The sequence below is a fragment of the Engraulis encrasicolus genome, chromosome 1 (genome assembly GCF_034702125.1).
Source record: "Engraulis encrasicolus isolate BLACKSEA-1 chromosome 1, IST_EnEncr_1.0, whole genome shotgun sequence".
Lineage (NCBI taxonomy): Eukaryota > Metazoa > Chordata > Actinopteri > Clupeiformes > Engraulidae > Engraulis > Engraulis encrasicolus.
The window spans coordinates 52,634,491-52,658,933 of NC_085857.1; the positions used below are offsets into that span (position 1 = coordinate 52,634,491).

The 24,443-nt window shown below is 42.0% G+C and overlaps 2 protein-coding genes across 2 annotated transcripts in view; one reads left to right on the top strand and one right to left on the bottom strand.

The window, feature by feature from the left end:
* Positions 1-5,446: 5,446 nt before the first annotated feature.
* On the top strand, positions 5,447-11,436 carry c1h19orf53 (chromosome 1 C19orf53 homolog). Its single transcript, XM_063205498.1, has 3 exons — positions 5,447-5,591; positions 7,013-7,068; positions 10,829-11,436. Exons 1-3 carry the CDS (start codon positions 5,504-5,506, stop codon positions 10,979-10,981), a joined length of 297 nt encoding a protein of 98 aa, XP_063061568.1. The 5' UTR covers positions 5,447-5,503; the 3' UTR covers positions 10,982-11,436.
* A 2,507-nt stretch (positions 11,437-13,943) lies between these two features.
* The window catches only part of LOC134458233 (low-density lipoprotein receptor-related protein 2-like), a 27,010-nt gene continuing 16,510 nt past the window's right edge, over positions 13,944-24,443 (bottom strand). Inside the window, exons 13-14 of the mRNA XM_063210427.1 lie at positions 22,273-22,416; positions 13,944-14,014 (exon numbers count right to left, since the gene is read on the bottom strand). Coding sequence (XP_063066497.1) covers positions 14,013-14,014; positions 22,273-22,416 — 146 coding nt within the window. The 3' untranslated portion in view covers positions 13,944-14,012. The remainder of the gene's footprint in view (positions 14,015-22,272; positions 22,417-24,443) is intronic.

Below are 24,443 nucleotides of genomic sequence, written 5' to 3' on the forward strand. Positions count from 1 at the left end.
TTTCCCATTGCCAATCTACCAAGTTGCTAACTAATTTAGCGACTTACTTGGTGGCGATGCAATTTCCCATTGCCATCCTACTAAGTTGCTAACTGTTTAGCAATGACATTGCCGAGAACCACATCCCGAACTTTGTGGGGGGGAGGTTCCGAGAAGGTGGTTCAGCAGCAATACAGATTGAGTTAACCTGAGATGGTGGTAAATCCAGAAAACTACGAAAATCTTCGGTAAATCAACTAATGGAAGTGCCTGGAATCCTCGTTTTCATAAGTAAATGATGCATGCTGGCTGTCCATTAGCAGATTTACCACTGTATGGTGGTAGCTGTGGCCTGAAGGTTAGGGAGGTGGTCTTGAGGTCACAGGTTCGAATCCCACTTTTAACCTCTCCCTACACCTCCATCTATGGCTGAAGTGTCCTTGAGCAAGGCACCAAAGTCATTTTGGATAAAAGCGTCAGCTAAGTGTAATGTAATGTTTAAAAAACACTTTAGGTTAACTTATCCAGGTTCATCACTGAACCATGTTCTTGGAATAACCCCCCTGGAGAAAGCTTGATCTCGTAGACAAGGAGCAATACCCAAACACAATATCGCACTGACGTGGCTGAATACCCTCTATTTAGAAAGGAAACAACTGTCTAGGTAAAGATGTGGTGTATATTGGCTGATTTCGTACTTACATTTATAGTAATGTGTTCAGTAAAGGTATACTTGTCGATATGTATCGACGGATAAAGTAAAGGTTTAAGTCTTGGCGCATATCGACTGATTTCAGTAACGGTGTAATCCTGATGCATATGATGAGTAAAGGCTTGTGTGCAAAAACTAAACCAATTATGGACCGACTGCCACAGTGGCGAATAGTCGCTTCATGTGACATAAAAAAAAGACCCCTCCATCCAGCTGTACACACTAACTGACAGATGATTGGTTCATTAAAAAACCATGATGTTCACTGATTGGCTGGGGCAGTTGTCTGTCAACCTCTCTTGCTCTGTGATGAGGGTATAGATCCAGTCGGCAACTCTGGCCCACCAATGAAATTGCTTGTTTTCCCCTCCGAATGCTCCACCCACTGTATGTAGTGGGTAATTAATATGTCTAATGACTGGTAGTGATTGGCACCGCACGGCCAGCGGGTGGAGCGTTCGAAGGGGAAAACATGCTGTTTCGTGGGCGGGCCAGAGGTGCCGACTGAGTCTGTCCAGCAGTAGATTAGCTGCTAGGTGATTGGGTCAATTAAAAAAAAGATTTAAAAAAGGTCAATACAAACGTGTCTTCACTCGCATCCACATTGATCACGCCATCCTCATGCGTTTGCTAACCTCATACCTTTCTTTCTTATTCCCTCTTTCCCTCTCTACCCAGCCTCCCCCCCCCTTCCTTTCCCTAGTCTGATGAACCAGATTCTCTTACTTCACTTCATATTGTGTACATCAGAGATAATTGATGAGACTGTTCAGAAGGAGCTTCTTTTGGAACCAATGTGAGGAATCAAGGAATGAAGGTTCCAAGCTGCCCTGCCCGTTTAGGAGACTAGCGGGAGTGCAGAAGGAATGGAGTTTAATGGGGGAAAAGCCACGGCCATTTAGGAGGCTGGAGGTGATCCCAATATGTTGGTTTAACTTGGTTACCATCACCTTACCAATCAGCGATTAGAAGATATTTTATTTGTGATTACATCAACAATATGGCTAAATAGTTGGGGAACTTTGGATCAAAGGGCCTAGTACACTGAAGTGTTGAGTAAAGAGCTGGTTTGTCAGGCTATGGGTCCAACTCAATATAGTACCTACCATCCTCTCCTTTTGCTTGTGGCCTCATGCTCCACTGATGCCCTGCCTCCGTGGAGAAAACAATGTCGTTTTCACACTGTAGTCATCAGCCCTAGGCGGAGGAACATTTTGTGGGCTTTTCCTCATTCAACACCCCGATTGCAAATGAGAAAATTACCTTTGAATTGAGCTTTGAAATTGAGCTTTGAATTTCTATCGTCATTCGCGTTTTGCCTCGTCACGAGGTCACAAGCTAAAGGATAGGACGGGAGGTTAAATATTGGGTTGCACCCTATCTTACCTCTCCTTCATATTCCTCCTCGCTACCTCTCACTCATTTACATCACACCCAACTCACTCACTGTTGGATGTGTATGGGCTCCTATCTGGCACAGCTTGGCGTGAATCCATCGGTACTCAACCTCCATCTCTTCCCGACACCTCGAAATGCTACAGGCTGAGTCAGTTTCGCCCATGGGTATTCCATGGCTTAGTAGTAAATCTGGTTAAGTTAACCTTGAGGTACGCTTTAGTGGTAAATCATCTAATAGAACAGCCTGGAGGCCTCGTTTTCTTAACCAAATGACACTTGTGGGCTGTCTATTTGTAGGCTTACCACTTCCTGTAGGTTAACTTAGCCAGGTTTAGCACTTCACCAGCTTCTTGGAATTACCCCCCCAACTCACTTGGCAGCGTGTCTGTCTCCCATACCGGTGGCTGTAGTGAGGTCGGGGGTTCGAGACTGCGTCTGGACTGTGCAGGAACACCTATTTCTATTACAGATGTCTCACCTCTAGCAGGGAGCATGGCGTCGTCAGTCAGGCGGTCAGCCTGCACGTCTCTCACTGCCCTGCTGGACTGTCTGTCTTTTTCTGGTTGACGGTTTTGGCTGTTTGTTTTTGTTTTGTTTTTTATTGTTTGACAAAAAAAGAGAGGGAGAGACGCGTAGTGGAGAGCAATGTAGCATCTTTTTTCTGTCACTCTTCTCGTATGTATGATAGCAGAGGCTTTGGAAGGTGGGGGCTCCTTGGTTCCCCCACCTCACCCACCATGGGCCTATATGACAAAGCTGGTTCAGGATAAGTTAAGGTTAAGTTAAGAGGTAAAGTTGAAGGTAAAAGCTCGCACATCCAGGCGTCTGACCTGGGAGCAGGACCAATAAATATCTATAGAGAGAAAAGTCCGCTACAACCAGGATTTCATGCTCCCAATTTTTTTTTTTTCTGTGACGTTTCAGGTAGAACCCCGAAACGTCACGAAAAAAAAATAAATAATAATAATTGGGAGCATGAAATCCTGGTTGTAGCGAACTTAACTTAACATTAACTTATCCTGAACCAGCTTTGTAGTATTGGCCCCATTTTGTTCTACATGTATACTCTTTGACTGTGACTTGTTTCATTTCATTGTTTGTTTTTTTTCTTTTATGATGTTTTTTTCTTTCTTAATCATCACTTCTTTTTTTTGTAAATGTATAAATATGAAAAAAAAATGTGACTTTTGGTGGTGATGATGGTTGTTTTTATGAAGTTATTCGAGAGGCTCTCTCAGCATCAAACACACACACACCGTCCCACTCCATTACTCTGGGGCTGTGTTTTCCAAACATCGGAGGACGTAAGTTAGGCATTTAACGATTATTTTACGATTTATTGCTCAAGCAAATATAAATAGAAGTGTAACCCAGTTGGGAATGAGCTTTAGACAGGTGAAAGTAAAGAACGCCAGCTACATCTCAGTCACTTCTTAATGTCTCTAAAAGATAGGCTACGGCACTGAAAGAGATCGTAACACAACTCTCACATGGTACATAGGCACTTCTCTCATATCTCTCATAACATGGGTGCATTTCTCAAAACCAAAGTTGCTTACTGCATTAGCTACTTTGTTGTTTTCAATGCATTTGTCCATTGGCAACTACTGAAGTTGCTAACAGGCTAACAACTTCTCTTTTGAGAAATGCACCCCTGGTGTGCATTTCTGGAAAGCGTAGTTGCTAACTATGGTGATACTTTGTTGGTTGCAATGCAATTTCCCATTGGCAACTACAGAGTAACTGCTAACAACTACGCTTTCCAGAAATGCACCCCAGAGTTGTATTAAAGTCACAGGTTTGAAACTGGGGGTCCATCTCAGTATTTAACCCTTGGCCTTGTGCTTTACTCTATGCCCCACCTTGTGGAGAAAACAAAGTTTCCCCTCAGTTAGCCTATACTGTAGGCCCTATAGGCACAACAACCTTTGAGGGACTTTCCCCCCATTCACCATGCTGATTGCAAATGAGAAGACGTTGCACTTTTGCAAGATATCAAATAATCTGTTGTCAATGAGGTCTTGCCCAGTGTTGCCAGATTGGGCGGGTGCCTGCCCAATTGGGCTACTTTAGACGAGCGTATGCGGGTAAAAATGGGAAAAATTGGCCATTTGGTGTTTTTTTCCAGCCGTTTTTGCCCCATAGAAGTCAATGTAATTTGTTGAATTTGGGTGGAATTTAGCGCAATTTAGCGTTTTTTGAGAAGCTTTTGGGCGGGATTTGGTCAGACACATCTGGCAACACTGGTCTTGCCTCGCATCACGAGGCTACAAGCAAAGGGAGAGGACTGGAGGTTAGATAATGAGATGAACCCTGGGCGCCCATTTGAACTGGATGGCCTCAGCTACACACCTAAAATGTTTCACATGCTCAGCTGTAGTGGCAGGCTGTGGTTTTCGTCGTTTCATTAGACATTTGGCCTAAGTCATCACCAATATATCAACGGGGTCCCGGTTCTGTGAGACTGTTCCATGTCCACGCAGCAGACCTATTTCTCTTCTTCTTTCCTCAAAATTATCCCTTGAGTAATGTACCAATAAGATGAATCCATTTGCTTTGCCAAAAATGCATCGATGAATGGTGCTGAATGAGAGTCGTCCTCGGTGCCTTTGCGACCAATGGGAAGGTGGCGAGGTGGTTGTGTGTTGTGTGCGGTGAAGAAGGCCTCTCTTTTTAGTCTAGGTTTGTTCCTGTTCTTCTGACTGATAATCACACGCTTCAGTTTTTGTACTCTGTGGGGAAAAGGTTGACAAAAAATGAAAAAAAGAAAATTAAGCTGGATGTTTTTATACATATATGAATATACAGTAAGATGTAAGCAACCTACATGAAAAAAATGGAAAACAAGGTTTCTTTCACGTCAAATGCAAATAAAAAAGATGACCTCTTGACAGATTTGGTTTGTTTATTGTTTATTTCCTCCCCCTATTATGATCATTACTTTTTGTGACCCCTTTTCAAATGTATGACACTATTGGCATAATTTTGCAGAAAGATATCGAGAACTCTGATTATTTAAAAATAAAATGTCTTTATCTAGCTATGTCAGACTTAGGCCTACGATTTCACTCATCTGTGTAAGTAATGCCCCCCCCCCCCCTGTCAGCACCCCTGCTAGAGGTACTCTAGTAATAACAACACTTAGTGGGATGATATTACAGTTGATTGATATTACAGATATTACATAGGAGGCTGCCTCTCTCTCCTACCTAAACCGTCCGTCTCTGACATGGGCAGAGAACGTTTTCTTATTACCGGAAAATAACTTTGACATGGGCTGTGTGACGCACCGCACAGAGCTATTTCCTCACTATCCCACAATGCACCGCCGCCGTCAGCCCTGCCTCTACACGCCGCGTGCACGGCGCACACTTCATTCTACGGCAGCAAACCAGCGCAGCGTACGTAGTTGACATGGCTCAAGGTAAACAGAAATTTAAAGCCCAACGGCCTGGCGGCGGTAAGAAACAACAACACAAGCAGAAAGGCCCAAAGAAAGGAGGTAAGAAGAATGTGTTGTAGTAAAGACTGAATAGTCATTTTTCGTGTAAAATATCATAATGTGCTTGTCCTCGACGCCGTGGGATCGCCATCTTGGCTCAACAGAAGTTGGTCACACATTCACACGTGAAAGAAAGTGCTGTGTGACTTTTGCATTAGTGCAGCATCTGACAACAACGTCTATGATGCGAACGAAGTTATTAAATATCTATACTGGTACTGTAAACAGTTGATTGTGTTTCACTTGACATCACTTGTGGTATAAGGCTGAGATCTAAATGTTACATTTGGGCTCGATATTCGAAGTGTGGTGAAAAGCATATGTGTGATGTGGTGAGTGACACTGCACTGTGCGCTCGGCACACATTATTAACCCTTTACTGCATGGCCATATGGCAACCGTAACATTTTTCCAGTTTTTCAAATAGAGGGTGCACTATAACCTGTTTATTTATACTTATTTGTGATAAGACAGCCTTTTACTTTGAAACCAAAAAAACTTTTCAGGTCACATGATTAAGAAATAAACACAGGAAGCCCTTTTTCATCACCTACTTTTGTGTGTGGAGGTCATCGCTCGAGGCCTCCATAAACCAAGGTATTATTCTCATTTCAGCCCAAAATATTGTTATAAAAAAATACAAACACTATCTGGAATATGTAAACTGTTATTTTTCATCATTAAAACAACTTTAGATGCAAAGGTTTTTTTGTAAAATGGTAAAATGTTATGGTTGCCATATGGCAACTTCATGCAGTTATGGAACAACATTGTTGGCCATTCACCCCAATCAACCCCATTGGAATGACTTAGAATTAGATTAGTATGAGGCTATTTTTACAGATATTTCTTATAATTTTTGTGCCAAATTAATCATTTGAACTTATATTTGTAATTTTAGACATGCTTAATGTGAAAATGCATTGCAAATGTTTGCAAATAAGTGTAAACAACCTTTTCGGAAGCTTTTATGTAAATGTGTGTACATGTCTATGGGCCGTCTTGTAGACCATATTTTGCTATTTTACCAAAAATATTTTCACTAAATACTAAAAATATACATTTTTATTTATGTCATTTAATGAGTTTTAACATTTGGAAAGTGATATATTGAAGATTTATGAAGGGAAAATTCTCTTTTTAAGGAAAAACCTGATTTTACACAAGATTCCACGACTGCATGAAGTTGCCATATGGCAACCATTAGCTAAAAACTTAATTTAAAATAAAAAAATAAAAAATGTTTTGGAAATCTATTATTTAACTCATTTTAACACTAAAAAATCACTGAAACATTTTTTACACTGTAAAAATAATAATTCATGCAGTAGAGGGTTAATAAACAACGGGCAGTCATTCTGTAAATGTCAAAAGTTTCTGTAATTAATTAACCTGCAACGTTGCTATGTTTTTTTCCTAAGGGAGGATAATCGCCCCCAAGAAAACGCAAGTGGTCCAACAACAGAAACTCAAAAAGGTAACAAAACGAATGCATGGATGAAAACTGTAGTCGGCCTTCCACTGCATTAAAAACGGCTGGTTTACTGCTGTAGTATTGCTGTAGGCCTACACAGTACACGCAGTTATTTTGATAAGGGCGGCCTTGTCCCCCTTGTAAATATACTCTGTGTGTATCATGACATAGTGTGTCTGTGTGTCGATCTCTTTGCATTGCAAGTGCAGCTGTTGTTGGTCTGTGTTCTATAAATGAGCCACAACAGAGAGTGTAATTACAATACGCAGTAAAGCGATCTGTCAACGCTGTGACATCTAGGCCTGTATCCCGACTGGGCTGCCAATAGGTGTCGGTCTAAAATTCAACATAGACTTTCCATTCGCTTGTCTGTGTTTGTCCACTTGTTCCTGTCCTAACTCACGTCATGCACTATCCAGAACCCTAATTTCAGGCTTAGCTTTGAAGTAGATGTCCCAGGCAATATTTCGCTATTGCAAGGCTGCCACAGCCTAATGGTTAAGGAGATGGACTTTAGATCAGAGGGTTGCAGGTTCAAATCCCACCATTCCACTCCCTTCTGCAATCAAGGCACCTATCCCATTTTGTTCCAGGGACTGTAACCAATTCCCTGCAAATAACTGGTAGTTGCTTTGGATAAAAGAGTCATCTAAGTGTAATGTCATGTACTTTCATAGGAGAGGACTTGACTATGCCAGGTTTGAAATATCCCAGAAATAACCATTGACAGCGATCCCAGTCTTTACACTAGTAGTAGTAGCTTACATGAATACACATAATGTACACATGGACATTTCAAGCGACATGTAATACAGGTAATAGTCATGGAGGGAAGAAAATAAAGGCTACAGAAGAATAGAAAAACAAAAAACTAAGCATGTGTTGGTGGATAAGTACACTTTAATCTCCAGTTTGGCAGCCTGTTGTGGCCTTATTCCTTTTCAAAACAAATTTGCTCGGATGTAGAGAAGAACGTTTCAGCCTCAGGTTGTTTTGTTTTTGACCTAAGAGAGAGAGAGAGAGAGAGAGAGAGAGAGAGAGAGAGAGAGAGAGAGAGAGAGAGAGAGAGAGAGAGAGAGAGAGAGAGAGAGAGAGAGAGAGAGAGAGAGAGAGAACAGGCAGCCACAGATAGACTGTGAGACTTGCTGCCAGACGTGTGTGTGTCAGGGGGCTGTCTGTACTGTATTAGCTGTCTCGCTACCTTGGTATCAAGAGGATGAGAAAGCAGGGCAGAGTTCAATGCAGAGTGTTTTTAGATGTTGTTCGACTACGTTACCTAATGTCTGTGTGGGTGTGGGTGGTTGGGTGTTGGCATTAAGAGGGTGCCTAAAGGCTATTGCAAAAGGTTTGGGTGCCTGTATTGCAGTGCACACTCTCACTGCTCACTCTCATAGCAGCTTGCTTGAATGACACTTACAGTTCTAATGTATGCCTTAGGAGTTTACATGCTGTTGGGCAAGTCTTAAAGGGCAACTCCTGCGAATTTCAATGTGCTGTTGTATTGCTCACGCTACCCATGACTTGTCAGTACCCAGTGACGCCACATTCTTTGGCTCAGCCCTTTCCAAGATATGAGCTATTCTAATGGGGGCAACTTTTGTCTACATTTAAAAAAACATTTTTATTTATTCTCAAAAACATCCAAAATGTTATGCAACATCAGCAGACAGCTAGCAAACAGCGATACCTTTTGGGAAAATATTTGGAGTAGGCCTATGCTCATTTTTAAAAAAAAATGTAAACAAAAGTTGCCCCCATTAGAATAGTTCATATCTCAGAAAAGGCTGGGCCAAAAACTGCGGCGTCACCGGGTACTAACAAGTCAAGGGTAGCATGAGCAATACAACAGCACATTGAAATTCGCAGGAGTTGCCCTTTAAGTGTCATAAGTGTTTTTCTTTTTTTAATACAGTCATGTTAGGTGGGCATTACAGGACTCTAGAATAGAATGGAATAGAAGATGTTGCATGCTGTTTGCATGCTGTTGGGTTCCGTGTTTTTAATTGTTTTATTCCGTCATATTGGGTGGGCATCACTGGACTCGAGAGTAGAATAGAATGGAATGGAATGGAATAGAATAGAAGAGTTAAGATACTGTTGGGCAAGTATTTGTGCCGTGTTATTTCAGTCATATTAGGTGGGCATAACAGGACTCAAGAATAGAATAGAATCAAATTGAACATAATGGACGCATTTTCAACAGACCAGAAGAACGATATAATAAGATTAAGGACAGTAAGATTACTCAACATACCGTACATATGCGAGCACAAAAAACGTTTTAAAATGCAGTGCTTATACAGTGTGATATGTTGTCCTGGGTTACAGCCCATTGATAAAGTAAATCATGACGTGTCATCCATGGCTGGCCAAGAGGAGCTGCAGACGGAACGTTGGGAAGGTTCCAAATTCCGAATCCCATGCGACCTTGGCTTGCATTGTTGCCATGGAAGTGATTCCATCGGCTCTGGTTCCCTCCTGCCTCCGTCGGGAGTGATGTCACAATAGGCAGGATTACTATTTAAAGTGTAAAACCCCCTGAGACTTGGCACTTTCACTCACCTCACTTCAACTCAGAAAGGCTCAATGCCTCACTCACTCGCATGGGAAACCAAACAATGTTAGCTTGCACCTTAGAGCTGTAACAATATTATTATAGAACCGAGAAATCACAATATGCATAGTCACGATACTGTATCACGACGCAAGGAGGCACTATCTTCAAAGTTAAGTTACCTTTCAGTCCAGACAGCAATCACGTGATTTGATGTGATAGTGCTTCAAATCATCCTTAGAATTATTTTTTAAAGCTTTTTTATACTATTAGTAACATCTTGTAACTACCTATTCTACCTATAAACCATCATAGTTTTCATAGATTTCAAAAATCTTGAGATGTATCAAACCGTAAATCAAGAAATTTGAGTTGAGTGTATCGTTGCAGCCCTACCTCACTCACTATTTTGGGTCTGTGTGTTCAAGTTATTGTCAGTGCAAAGCAATGTTCGAGGTACACACACACACACACACACACACACAGGTCTAGGCATGGTTGGAAATCTCTTTCGCCCATTTCAGACTAGTCTGCTGGCACCGTTCTGGGGTGCATTTCTCAAAACCATAGTTGCTAATTATGTTAGCTACGTTGTATGTTGCAATGCAATTTCCCATTGGCAACTGCCAAAGTTGCTAACTGGCTAACAACTAAGCTTCCGAGAAACACATCCCAGGTCGGCCTGAAAACAGTAACAGATATGTTCTGTGTGTGAGTAAAATAATCACGTTTGAGATTTACACACACACACACACACACACACACACACACACACACACACTCATACACACACAGACCTATCGGAAATGACCTCGGGTCAGAATGGAACCTTGGTGCAACAGTACAGTGCCTTAGTCGTTTGAGCTACGGTCAAAGCCATACTTTTAAATGTTTACTTCTGTTTTTCTATCCCACCTCTCTCTCTCTCTCTCTCTCTCTCTCTTTCTCTCTCTCTCTCTCTCTCTCTCTCTCTCTCTCTCTCTCTCTCTCTCTCTCTCTGTCTCTCTTTCTCTTTTGCACCACTCTGTATCTATTCTCTCTTTTCGCTCGCTGTGTCTTCATCCCCCTACCTGCCTCTCTCTCGCTTGCTGTCTCCATCTCTCTCTCCCCCTCTCTCTGTCCCATCTCTCTTCCTCTCCACCCCTCTCTCTTTCTATCCAATCACCCCTCTCTCTATCTCTCTCGTCCCCCCAACCCCCCCCCCTGCAGGGTCTGGAGGTGGCCATCAGGAATAAGATTGAGCAGGAGGTGACCCAGAAGGCCAGCACCTCCATGCACAAGAGACTCAACGTGCTCAAGGCACCCGCTGCAGCCTCCTCCAAACCAGCCAATACTGCTGCTGGTGGGGGATCTAGCAAATAGCACACACACACACACACACACACACACACACACACACACGGCCATGAACTAGAGACTCAACAGGTCCCCATATGCCTGCTCCTGCACACATCAAATAACACACACACACACACACACACACACACACACACACACACACACATACACAACCATGGACAAAGTTGGAACTGTTTTGAAAGTGTAGATTCATTATAAGTATCTGAGCATCTGTCTCAATGAGATGGAAGTCTGAAGTCAGATTTTTCTTTTGTAATAATTTTATTTCTCTTTGAATTTGTGTATGTGGACCTGAATATTGCAAATGTGCCTGTGGATGTTTTATTGGTGTGCTTTTACAATATGGCCACAAGGTGGCACCAGAATATGGTCCTCTCTCACTAACATGCAGCACAGAGGAACGTTGTACAGAAATCTTGTTTTGTGAAAATACACATTAAATATTATAATCAAACGGATGCAGTGTATCTTGAAGTGTTATTCCTTGAAGTGTGTTTACTAACGTGTTTTAAAAGTCTATTCAAAAAGCTATCACCTCTTATTTTAGTTACCAAAGCATTAACTGATCAATGTTAAACATTTAAATTTGTTTTTATTCATTAAACCAAATGTGTTTTAAAATCTTTATCATGCACATGATAATTACATATTCAACTCAAGAATCACAATCATTGCAGTGTAAAATGGATACAAAATAAGAATAATTGCATTGCTATTACTGTAGAGAAATGAAGCATGCCAGGTTTCAAGTCACATCTTTATCTCATGGACATTGTGTGTTTTGTTAATTTGATGAATACAGAATATAAATTATTAAAAAAATAATATGCAAACACCAAGTAGTTTTCAAAATAAACCTCAAAATAAGACTGTTCTTTCAGTGGCTGAGTTTCTTTCCAAAACGACCTATCCAGCATTTTTGACGCAGCATTTTATTTTTGGAAATGACGGTTCAGAAGTCCTATCATCTACTATGTGTGAATTCTTGCCATTCAAATATTTTGTGAACATACTTTTTCCCAATACAAAAGTTATACAAAAATATTCCAAAATGGATCTACGTCATTTTGCAATAAAGCTCTTCAATTGCACTGATACACTGGTAAGTACTACACTATATTTTACCAAAAGTATTCGCTAACCTGCCTTGACTCACACATGAACTTAGCTGCCATCCCAGCCCACAGGGTTCAATATGACATCGGGTCACTCCCCTGGGGAGGCTGTCCACAAGGTTGAGGAGTGGCTTATACCAACTCTTCAAAAATTGGTGTTGATGACGCCACACAATGGGCCTTTCTCAAAACCTAGGACAGTGTCCTTCCAAGTGTATCAGCCTAATTAGTCACGCCCAGTGATTGGATACTCGTTGGTGAACTCTACAGAATATCCAATCACTGGGTGTGACTAATAAAGAGTATCCAATCACTGGGTGTGACTAATTAGGCTGATACACTTGGAAGGACACTGTCCTAGGTTTTGAGAAGGGCCCATTGATGTTGGTCGAGAAGGCTTGACTCTCAGCCTCTGCTCTAATTCATTCCAATTGTGTTCTATTGGGTTCAGGTTAGGACTTTGTTCAAGCCAGTCAAGTTCATCCATACCAGACTCGGTGTAGGCAGTCATGGGTGAGCGGTTAGGGCGTCAAGCCCAAAGGTTGCAGGTTCGATTCCCGTTCCGCCAGGTTGGTGGGGTGAGTAATTAACCAGTGCTCTGCCCATCCTTCTCAATGACTGAGGTACCCTGAGCATGGTACGGTCCCACCACACTCCTCCCTTTCGGGCTCGATTGGGGGCTGCCCCCTTACGTGGGTGAGGCATAAAAGCAGTTTGGTTGTGGGCAGTGTGCACTTGTGTGCTGTGGACTGCTGTGTCACAATGACAATGGGAGTTGGAGTTTCCCAGTTGGGCTTTCACTTCACTTCATGACACTTTATGATTCACAGCCCCGCTCGGAACTCTTCTCACAAGGTTGGGAGCATGGAATTGTAGAAAGTGATTTGCTATCCTGAAACATTCAGAGTTCCTTTTACTGGAACTAAGGGGGCATGCCCAAGGATTTGCTGCACAGGGGTATCTTAAGACATTTCCATGCTGGAATTCACTGAGCTCCTGAGAGCGGCCCATTTTTCACAAATGTTTGCAAAAAAAAACAGTCTGCATGCCTAAGTGCTTGATTTTATACAGATTCGGCCAAGTGAGAAGGACACCTGATCCTGATCATTTGAATAAGTTAGTGAATACTTTTGGCAATATAGTGTATCTACAGTAGCCTATGTGTCCGTTTCAGTATCTAACCTCTCATCCTCCTCTTGTGCTTGTGGCCTCTTGATAACGTTGCAAGACGCCATTGACAATATAGATGTTTTATTCAAAATCAAATGCAATCGGGACGTTGAATGGGGAAATGTTCCCCAAAAGTGATTTTGCCTAGGCTGACAGCGGGGAAACATAATTTGGGAAACGGAGGTGGGGCATCAGCGCACAAAAGTTATGAGCAACTTGTGAGCACAAGACTAAGACGGTATGCTAGGTTATGACATGGACCCTCTACGTGACCCTCCACTTCCAATCTCTAGGGTAACCAAACAGGAAAAGTACTTCTTTAAACAGAAGACGTGCAATCATAACACTATACATTGGGGTTTTGAACACAATTCTGTATTGTTTTTATCTTTCATTCAGGGCTCTAAATTAACACGTCTTTGCCAACCGGCTAAATGCTGGTGAAATTTCAGTTTGGCTGGTAGAAAAGACCAACTTACTAGCCACTTTGATCAATTAGTGAGTGTGTGCTTGGCTAGTGAGATTAACATAAATCTACCAGCAATTTTGGCTGGTGATGAAAAAAATCGATTTAGAGCCCTGTTTACATTGCAGTAAAGGTGGCAGTTGATAGTATACAAATATCAAGTTTTGCTGGAGAGTTTGCAGTCCTGTTGGTGTGTGTGTGTGTGTGTGTGTGTGTCGGTCGGTCGGTCGGTGCTGCAGCAGCAGTGTTGGGAGGGAGAGGGTCTCTGGACGCATCGCCGCAGCTCTGCAAAGATGAAATACAAAGCAATGAAAATGCATGTGATTTAACCACATCAACAACATACAGTGCCTACAAAACGTCTACACAACCCTTTTCAACTGTCAGGATTTTGTGATGTAAAAAATTGTCAGAAAGACTTAGCAACAACATACAGTGCCTACAAAACGTCTACACAACCCTTTTCAACTGTCAGGATTTTCCGAATGACAATTACCCTTGGTAGTACACACCTAAATCAACAAAAGAATCGCTTCACCAGGATAAGATTGTGGTTTTGGAATTACCCAGACAGAGTTCAGACCTGTATCCCATCCAATGTCTGTTCGGTGATCTGAGAAAAACTGTGCAAAGGAGATGCACTCGAACTCTTGTCAGATTTTGGAGTGCTTTTGCAAAAAGGAGTGGACAAATATTGCCACGTTCACGCTGATAGACTCTTACCCAAAAAAGACTGAGTGCTGTAATAAAAGTATTAGTTTAAGGGTGTACATATTTATGCAACGATAATGTAATTTTTAAAATTTTAATTATTTGTCTTTCTGTTCTTTTTACATCACAAAAAACCTGACCTGACTTGAACAAAGGTGTGTAGGCTTTCTATAGCCACTGTAATCTTTACATTACACCTCATCAACAACTCAACTCTTTGAACACCTTTAAACGTCATGACATCATCAGCAGTGATGAGTGACATGGCTTGTTTAATTATAACCCAGTGCCACATAATCCAAACGACTCCTATACACCAGGTGATCATTCATCTGGAATATGTTGCACTTGATTATATCAAATGTGTATATTGTAACTGATAACTTGTTTTTCCCCTTTGTTTTCAATTGTATTGCTTTTTTACACACACACACACACACACACACACACACACACACACACACACACACACACACACACACACACACACACACACACACACACACACGTACGTCACTTTCGGTGTCATTTCCCATATGATAAAATGCGCAGGCTTTTGTGGTGTGCTGGCTTTGTGACACACGTAGGCTTGCACACAAACACACATACACGCGCACATACACGCGCACACACACACACACACACACACACACACACACACACACACACACACACACACACACAGTGTTTATCCCTATTGTCAGTCCCACCAGGAAATCGCGGGCATTTTCTCAAAAAATCGCGGTCGGAATTGCCAGATGGTGCACGAGGATTTCCAGAAAATCGCGATAAAAGTTGCGGAGCTTCTCACTGTGTTGTTGCGATTTTGTTGCGGCATGAAGTGAAAGGTGCGATTTTTGTTGCGATTTTTAATGTGCTTCCCCACGCTTGAAAGTAAAGGACACTGCCACATTCCAGTCCTCTGGTGTTTTTATATTATTTCCATTTTTATATTATAATTTTGGTTCTTAGGCAAAGCAGCCCAGATAGCAAGCTGACATTGAATAGATATTGATTTTCCATCTGAATCATCAGAATGGTCGACATTGAAATATTGATGCAAAATAGATGTTGAATCACCATTGTTAAACCGATGTAACCCGACCTAAAATAAAGTTGACAGCAAGGATATTGAAACAACATTGATTCAAGGTCGTCCTTATTATGATTGATGTATCATTGATATTTGGTAATCACGTATGATCGAAAGGCCATCGATAGGGTAGACTGAGTACAGTTGGGTACACTTTTATTTTTGTCCCCTTCCACGTAGAAATTAGACTATTAAAAGGTCCTAAAAAGAAAGTTGTTTTGGACAGAACATATTTTCAGGATGTTGGCAAATATATAATCAAGGAATTATATCTCTGGGATGTTTAATGTTTATGTAATTAATCAAACAAAAAAGGTGCACTTTTGTCCAAACTGTACCCTAGCTAAAAAACGGTGGGGTACAGTTGAGACATAGCAGAGTACAGTTGAGACACCATTCTAATCAATGGGAGGTAATAGCCATGGGAGCTAATAGCATGGCCAATAGCAAAATACTGTACTCAACTGTACCCGTTAGCATCTTTACATTGGGTTTACATAGTGAAATTAGCATTACAGGCTAGCGTCTAAACTGTCCCCTTCTGGCCAGATCACACATTGATAAAGATTTAAAAATGGTTTTAACTGTTATGATGTCAGGAAATATGTCTGCTTTTAGAGCACATATCATGGCTTGCAATCATGTAACTTATATCAAGAGGATAACAACTGGTCATTAGATATTCATTGTTGAAGGACCCTGGTGAAGTAAATCTGACCTGTCGAAAACAGCATTTCCCCAATATCTTTGGATCTGCGTTCTGTGCTGGCTTCAAATTTCCCATGATCTAAGAGGATATCGATGCGCATGTTCACAGCAAAAATTAGATCAGAGTTACGTTGTTATGCAGAGATATTTGGTTTGTCTCAACTGTACCCTGTACTCAACTGTACTCAGTCTACCCTATTTACCGGGAAAGATTGAAGTTATCGGTCGTTGCTGAACGGGACACAAAGAGTGGCGCACGCTCGGATCCATGAACAATTAGGCCTATAGGTAAGCACTCTTTCATACTTTTACACAGTAAGTGTCCCGCGATCCATAAACGGCCACAGTTTTCCTATTGAGAGCGCCTGGTGCGGTCACGGCCGATTTCCTCCGATCACCTACGATCGGCAACACAAGCTGAATGAAACAGACTAGCCGGCTAGGAAGCTTTACTGCAGCCATTCTGTGAACTGTAGCTAGCAGTAGGCTACGTGTACTGTTGTCAGTTGCTGGAACACACACTTAAAACGTAATAAACTTAACCTGTGTGTATGTGCTTTAGACCTTCCACGACCACAACGAGAGCTCCAGCTCTGACTTTCCTGGCCCATCACAATCATAACGACCTAACAGCCCAGTAGGACCGATGGCCAGAGATGGAGGAGGAGGGAGACAGACGCAGCAGAGGTCGGGGACCTTGATTAGGAAGACTCCAACAGAACGCCCTGCTAACGGTAAGGATACGGTAGGCCTACATTCATCCCACAATACCATATTTCCTGCTGTATTCCTCCAGATGTGTAAGCATTGTAATGGATGTTATCACAACAGATGTTGGCCTACTCTAGCCTATCGCAACACTAGCCTACACCTGTTGTGATAACTGGTGGGTACCCATTGCAATATTTCAGAAATTGCATGATATGGGATTTGAAAAGTTGTATGGACCGATGTGTGTTGTTAGGATTCATTTTAATTAAAACTATATTTTGTGTGTTTCAGATGCCCTCGCTCAACAGCCTGGTGGGAATCAGATGGATGATCTTGTTTTTACACAAGCTGTGCATGGCTGCGCTATGCGCCGGAGTCCGGACAGGGCTGGAGGTGCCAGTCGCGGTGACAGTAGGCCTAATTAAAATAATTCAAATAATAAATAATCTTTCTTAATAAACATCTCGTGTTTCATATTTATTATTTTATATTATTAAAATGTGGATCCTGGCTGTAGATAAAGCAGGATAGGGGAGACCGGGGCTAGTTGGCACACTTTTCAGTTCGATTGTCATATCTTTGGCATACATTGCTTTAAAACTCCCCAACTAAGATATTCTAAAAGGGTTACATCTCAGCTAAATATTAGACACATGCATCTTTGGTTGATAATTCATTGTTTCCATCTATATGAGATTAAAGAATTGTTGTGAATTTGTGCCAAATTGCCCCAACCCGGGGCAACTTGGCACATGTAGTTGGGGCTTGTTGGCACACATTTAAATTGTATTAAATTATGTCAATGAACATGAAAACTGCTCAATAGTTACTGAATACTGAATATTTAAAATATCATGAGTTACTGTTTAGTAAAATAAAACAACATTGACTGCTGTATAATGTAGTTAAACATAGGCTAATCACTACGAATGCACTCCATTGTGGCTACAATTGCAGCTACAATATTGACTATAACTTATATTTAGGCATGTAGGCCTAGACAGTAGCATATGTACATTAAATATACTGTATATATTGCAATCATACTCATATTATTGGTAAATAGTAGTAGAATAAGAATTTTCCACAATACATCCAATACATTCTTATGGCCATAGAAAGTCAATGGTGTGCCAACTTGCCCCCTACACAACAGGACAGCACTCTTGACTGAAATCATGTTCTCCTGTTAACACCTGACATTACATAATTCCAGTTTTAATATCAAAGTATACCTAGATCCCCTGTCTATCACACAGAATATTTATATGTTTCTATTCCTTACTATTAGCTTTCTAGAACTAATTTAGTGGAAGGTGCCGATTCTTAGTTTGGACATCACAAAAAAGAGAAGTTTCACTCACTGTAAGATTTTATAATCTTGATCACTCTGAATTAGTTGGATTATCTCTATTCAAGATGGGCATCATGTTAGAGTTGGAATTTTGAAGATTGGACCTGTAATGGCCCAGAAAATGAGGGTGTGCCAACTTGCCCCTGTGCCTACTAGCCCCGGTCTCCCCTATTCATGAGCCAGATAATTCTGGTAGCCTTTAAAATAACCTAACATTGAAAGCTCATTGATTTTTAGTTACGTCGAAATTTCAATGTTGTTTCAATATAGGCACGTATCGAAATACAGTTGAAGTTGCGTGGATCCATAGTTACAAAATCAACATAGTTTCAATGTTAGTCGAGGGTGCAAACTGATGCTAAATCAACATCGACATCTGATGTTGTTTCAATGGTTTAGCGTCGGCAATGGAATGCTGATTCTACATCGATTCAATGTAAGCTTGCTATCTGGGAGAGAAGCTGCCTGGGCGAGTTTTTAGCCAGAATGTCGTCATGAAAAGTTCCATCTCTTTCATGCTGCCATTACGACACCCTTCATTAGGCTACAATGCTGTTTATGGCCGTTTGACTCTGTTTTAAATGTCATCACCGTTTCAAATTGTAAGCATACAAACTTCGTATCATGTCGATATCCATTCCTGACTTAAAAAAAGTGGATAGGCCTACATAATTAACTATAAGTAGGCGGGCGGAATTGGGCATGTCCACCCAGTTGAAGAGGCTGCGCGACAGGAACTGACTGAAATCCTGGTTAATGTGAGTCGTCTGCTACACATAGCCTGCCTGTGTCGGCGTTTAATTTTCAAGCTTGTCAAAAGCAACACAAATAAAAGCAGAGAGAGGGGTCGCTTTCGAAAGAAGGCATAGCCTAGGTTTTTTTTTTTGTTCTCCCGCGCCGTCCGGCTGATGATCATCATTCAATGTAACGAGGATGGAGTTCACAGATTTCCTTTTGTGAAGGGTGCTTGCTGAATAATGCTCAGAAATTATATTAATTTTGGTGCTCTTGTGAATAGCCTATAAAAGACGACGACATTGTTATCTATAAAACACCACGTCGCCTGCAGAACGGAGGTCTCAGCTGTCAACGATGCTCATATGGGCTACACGTTTTGGCCGGTGATGAAAACAGTTATAAAGCCCTGCATGCACTTTCACTGGGACTTCTGGCGAGTCCATCGTTCTCTGGAATGTTTAACTTGACCCTCTGTAGGCTGTAGCCTACTTGGAGATCCACCACCATTTTTCAGCAGAGGTAAAAGTGAAAGTGATGCAATGCTGCGCATGCCATTGAGTCCCAAACTGTTAGGCTTGACTTCTCAAAGGGCATGAAACGGTTTTGCAAATGCAATGCCCTTTGTTGTGTTCACTGATATATTGGTAAAAAATAGCCCACAACAAAACAGAATCGTTCCTCGACAGCACAGCAGCCAGCGTGAGTCAAGTGATTATAAGCATTGTGATTGGGGACAACGACGGTGGGGACGAGAGCGCAAGCAATATTGCGTGCTGCTTATGACAAGTTCATTTACATAGGCTATTCACAAATATTTTCAGTTTTGTTCAGTTTCATATTAGGCCTACTGGTCTTTTGTAACGTTAAGTAGGCCTATTTAAAATGAGCTAATATTATTTACTGACTGATTGCAGTCATTTTTGTCGGACATTTTGTCCGGCCACATTTTATTTTGCCGGTCATTCATGCATGCAAACGGCCAATGTCCGGCCACAGCCGGCTAACGTGAACCCTGATCCAGCCATAGCCCAATTTGCGCGAAAGAGATTACTATATCGGCCAGGCACGCACGCAGCATTCACAATGAAGGATGGAAATTACTGCTTTGTTGTGGACAAGGCATTTGCGCATCTCAATTCGGAGGGAAAATGTTGCCTTCTGTATGCGCACAAGTCAAACACCAAAGTGGTCCAGCAGGTGGACCGCTTTAGAAAAAAGAAAACACATCTTGTTGTAGGAGCCCTATACTTGGCGTAATGTAGCCTAGATGACTGTCATGAAGTGTTAATTAGGCTATATATTTATGTAGGCCTACCACATTTTAAAAATGTAGGCCTATTGGTTATGCCAGAGTCATACATTTTCCCTCCTGTGACCATGCGAGCAGACGCGCAATGAGAACATGGCGTTTCTTACATTCGTATTTATTAGTTTTTTCCCCCTCACCGACAACTTTGTACATGCATAGTAAAGTGCTGGGACTGATTGCTAGGTTACTTTTTTATTGTATTTTTTATTGTATTATCCTTTTTGAAAGGAAGTTTGTCGACGTCAGTGAAGTCAGCGCAACATGGATTGGTTCAAAGTGTTCAAAGTTGCGGGAAATCGCGGTGATTGGTTTAAGTTGCGCTCTCACGCAGAATTCGCGGGAATTCATTGAAGTTGCGAAAAACGACGCGATCGCAACATCGCGATTTCCTGGGGGGACTGTATTGTGGTGGTGACTTAATGACATACTGGTCAAAACAAAACCTCTCTTCTCCTCTTGTTTGCTTTTTATGACAGTCCCTCTTGCAGAGGATTTCTCCCTTAGCAGACATCCAAGGCACTCTTCTTCTTCTTCTTCTTTGTTAAAAAAGCTTTTAAGTACACCGAGCTAGTTAATGGCCTTCATGAGAGCTTTAAAAAGTTCAAACTTCCCCTGTCTCTTCCCTTTATGCATGTACCGTAATGTAGCGTCATGCTGTGGCACAGAGAGGGTGGTGTAGAATCCCAACTCTGACCTCTGGCACCAGGGCCGGACTAATTCACAGGCTAGGTATGGCTGAAGCCTAGGGGCCCCCACCTGCCAGCCCCCCCCCCCCCCCCCAAAAGTGAAAAAAAAAGAAAAAATGCAGAGTTGTGACAAGATTGCAGTTGGTAGACATGTCATCCTTAGCTCATAATTATGACACTCTATGCAAATTTGTCACGAAATTTGCCCTCTGTTGGGGGGCGCACAGCAACCTGTAGCCTGGGGGCCCCGGGCCATCTTAATCCGGCCCTGTTTGGCATGAAGTGTGTGACTCAGTACGTGTGTGGTGTGAGAGTGGTTCTACGTCACAGTTTCACAGTGCCTCATTTACTTGATGTGCACTTTGGTGCCTGTGGGATACATGGTCAGGTATTGTGAACTACACCAGGCACAGGACCAAAAAACAAAAAAACAAAGCAAGGCAAAAAAAAACAAGCGGGCACTGATTTTGTCACTGCCCTCCAATCATGGAGAGAAGTATTCATAGTACCAGTGACTCAGGAGATGTACTGTATGTTCTAGCCCTTTTTCTTTGTTTTCTTGTCTTTACTGGATAGGACAGTTTTGAGACAAGACAGTGAAGTAATGGGAGGGGAGACGGGAGGATCGGAAAATGACCCTAGGCCAGATTCAAAACCGATTGTCTGGCATGACGGTCAGTGCTCTAGCCATTCGAACCACGGCCAGGGCCACTATAATTGCCGTTCTGCAATTATAGCTAGAGAGAGAGAGAGAGAGAGAGAGAGAGAGAGAGAGAGAGAGAGAGAGAGAGAGAGAGAGAGAGAGATAGATAGATAGATAGATAGATAGATAGATAGATAGATAGATAGATAGATAGATAGATAGATAGATAGATAGATAGATAGATAGATAGATAGATAGATAGATAGATAGATAGATAGATAGATAGATAGATAGATAGATCGATCGATCGATCGATCGTGTTGAGATTAATTAAAAATTATTAATCATCTAACTCAATGGACTTAAGGATGGTGCTGATTTATCAATAAATGTTAGCTAATTCACCAAACTAATGAACTTAATTCAGCTGGCTACTTACAGCAGTAGTTGCAATGATGTGTTAACAAAGTAGGCTAATTAATGAAGAACACTAATCAAGCAACCAACCAACTTCATAAAGCCGATTAATGAAGCACACTAATTAGCCACTCTAACGAGCTTAACAAGGTTAATTAAGCCTGGCCACTCACAGCAGTTCTGCCGCTGGTCCTCGTCGCTGCCGTCATTGCAGTCACGGTGGCCGTTGCAGACCAGCATTGCCGGGATACAGCTGCCGTCACCACAGTGGAACTCCGCAGGGCTACACGTCGGCACCGCGTCACTGTCACCTGTCGCTAGACAAACACCATGCAACATTACAATATAACATCTATGTCACATTCGTACACCACCAATCATACTATATAAACTGTATTATATTATATTATATTATATTAGGCTATATTATATTATATTACATTATGTTAACTATGGGACAGACACCGTGCAATGCCACAGTAGCCTATAACATCCACGTCACATTCTTACATGACTAATTCACAATGTTACCAGATGATGCTCTCTCTCCATCAGATGCGTAAGCCAGTGTGCAGTAATGGGCAACCTGAATTCAGAAGCTACAATCTAATGCCACATATTCCAAATTACCTGATCGTCCTAATCGGACAGATACAACCAGGCCACTTAGAACCTGATTGTACCCATTTGGAATATATGCATTGGACTGTAGCATCTGAATCCAGGTTGCCAACGCGTGTGTGTGTGTGTGTGTGTGTGTGTGTGTGTGTGCATGCACAATCTATCTAGCATGCGAGTGTGTGTGTGTGTGTGTGTATATGTGTGCGTGTGTGTGTGTGTGTGTGTGTGTGTGTGTGTGTGTGTGTGTGTGTGTGTGTGTGTGTGTGTGTGTGTGTGTGTGTGTGTGTGTGTGTGCGTGCGTGCATGCGAGTGTGTGTGTGTGTGTGTGTGTGTGTGTGTGTGTGTGTGTGTGTGTGTGCGCGTGTGTGTGTGTGTGTGTGTGTGTGTGTGTGTGTGTGTGTGTGTGTGTGTGTGTGTGTGTGTGTGTGTGTGTGTGTGTGTGTGACTTCACTTGAAAGCTTTAATGTCCTTAGAAAGGCAATTTGACTTACAGCACAGCCGAATGACATAAAAACATATAGGCCTAATAAAAGACATACATACATACACAATAACTCAATAAATAGCTAGACATATAAGTTAATAAATACGTAAATAAATACAGACCACTGGTCAAATGCATCCGTTACACAAGGGGATTGCTACAAAGTAAAAAGAGGTCAATTGAGCATTAGAACAAATATGAATGTCCATAATGTCAAGAATGTATCTCCCACATCTTGTTCAATTCATTAATTGCCATGGGGATGAAGGAGTTCTTAGCTCTATTTGTTCTAATGTTAGTAATCTATCTGTAATCTGTAATCTGTACCTGCGTCCTGAAGGAAGTGTTTGGAACTGAACTGAGAGCGGGTGGGTGGTGTCAGTATAAACTTTCTTGGCTAATATCTAAATAAAGTTTATTTCAATAGTTCACTCTCTGAAATTTGGAATAAGCATGCATACATACATCTTCGTTCTCACTGGAGAACGGACTTCTTGTGATCATGCTGTCCACGCGGTGGACTAATCATCAAAGTACTTCACGGGGTCCGCACTCAATTATAGTATATTGAAATAGACTATATTTAGATAGATTAGCCACTCAAGACAAGATCGCAAGGGCAAGATCCCTGGCCGTGGTGCTGAAGTACTGCCACGGCCAAGAAATGTCTATGCAGCAAATATTCTCGAGCTCAGTAGTACGGGGCGCCACTGAGAGCTCGGGCAGTATGAACTCTGAGCGGACACCCCCCGGTGGATGATGGTAGGAGAGCAATGGAGCGGGGTGAACTGGAGGAAAGCTAGGCAAAACACTGACATCTTCGTTCTTGCTGGAGAATGGACTTCTCGTAATCGTGCCGCTCTCACAGAAGGGTGGCTGTCCACGCGGTGGACAGATCATTTAAGCGCTTCATGGGGTCCGCAGGGACCACTGCACTTGAGAAGTTCAGATAGATTACGTGGCGTATTGCAAGACACCTGACGAATCGATCGAACAGCGGTAGAAGGGAGGCGAAAGGGGAGGTGGTGGGACGAGTGAGAAAGAAAATATCTGACCGGAGACAGGTGAGTGGAGAATAAATGCTGGATATTTAATTAAGGGGCGTTCCAAATTTTCTGCGAGCTGAAATTCCAGCGAATGACGGCAGAGCGGAAAATGAGATGCAGCTGGTTAAATAGGCGTGCCTATCTTTTTGCGCTAATTCAGGTAAATGACAGTTGAGTGGAGAACAGAATGCAG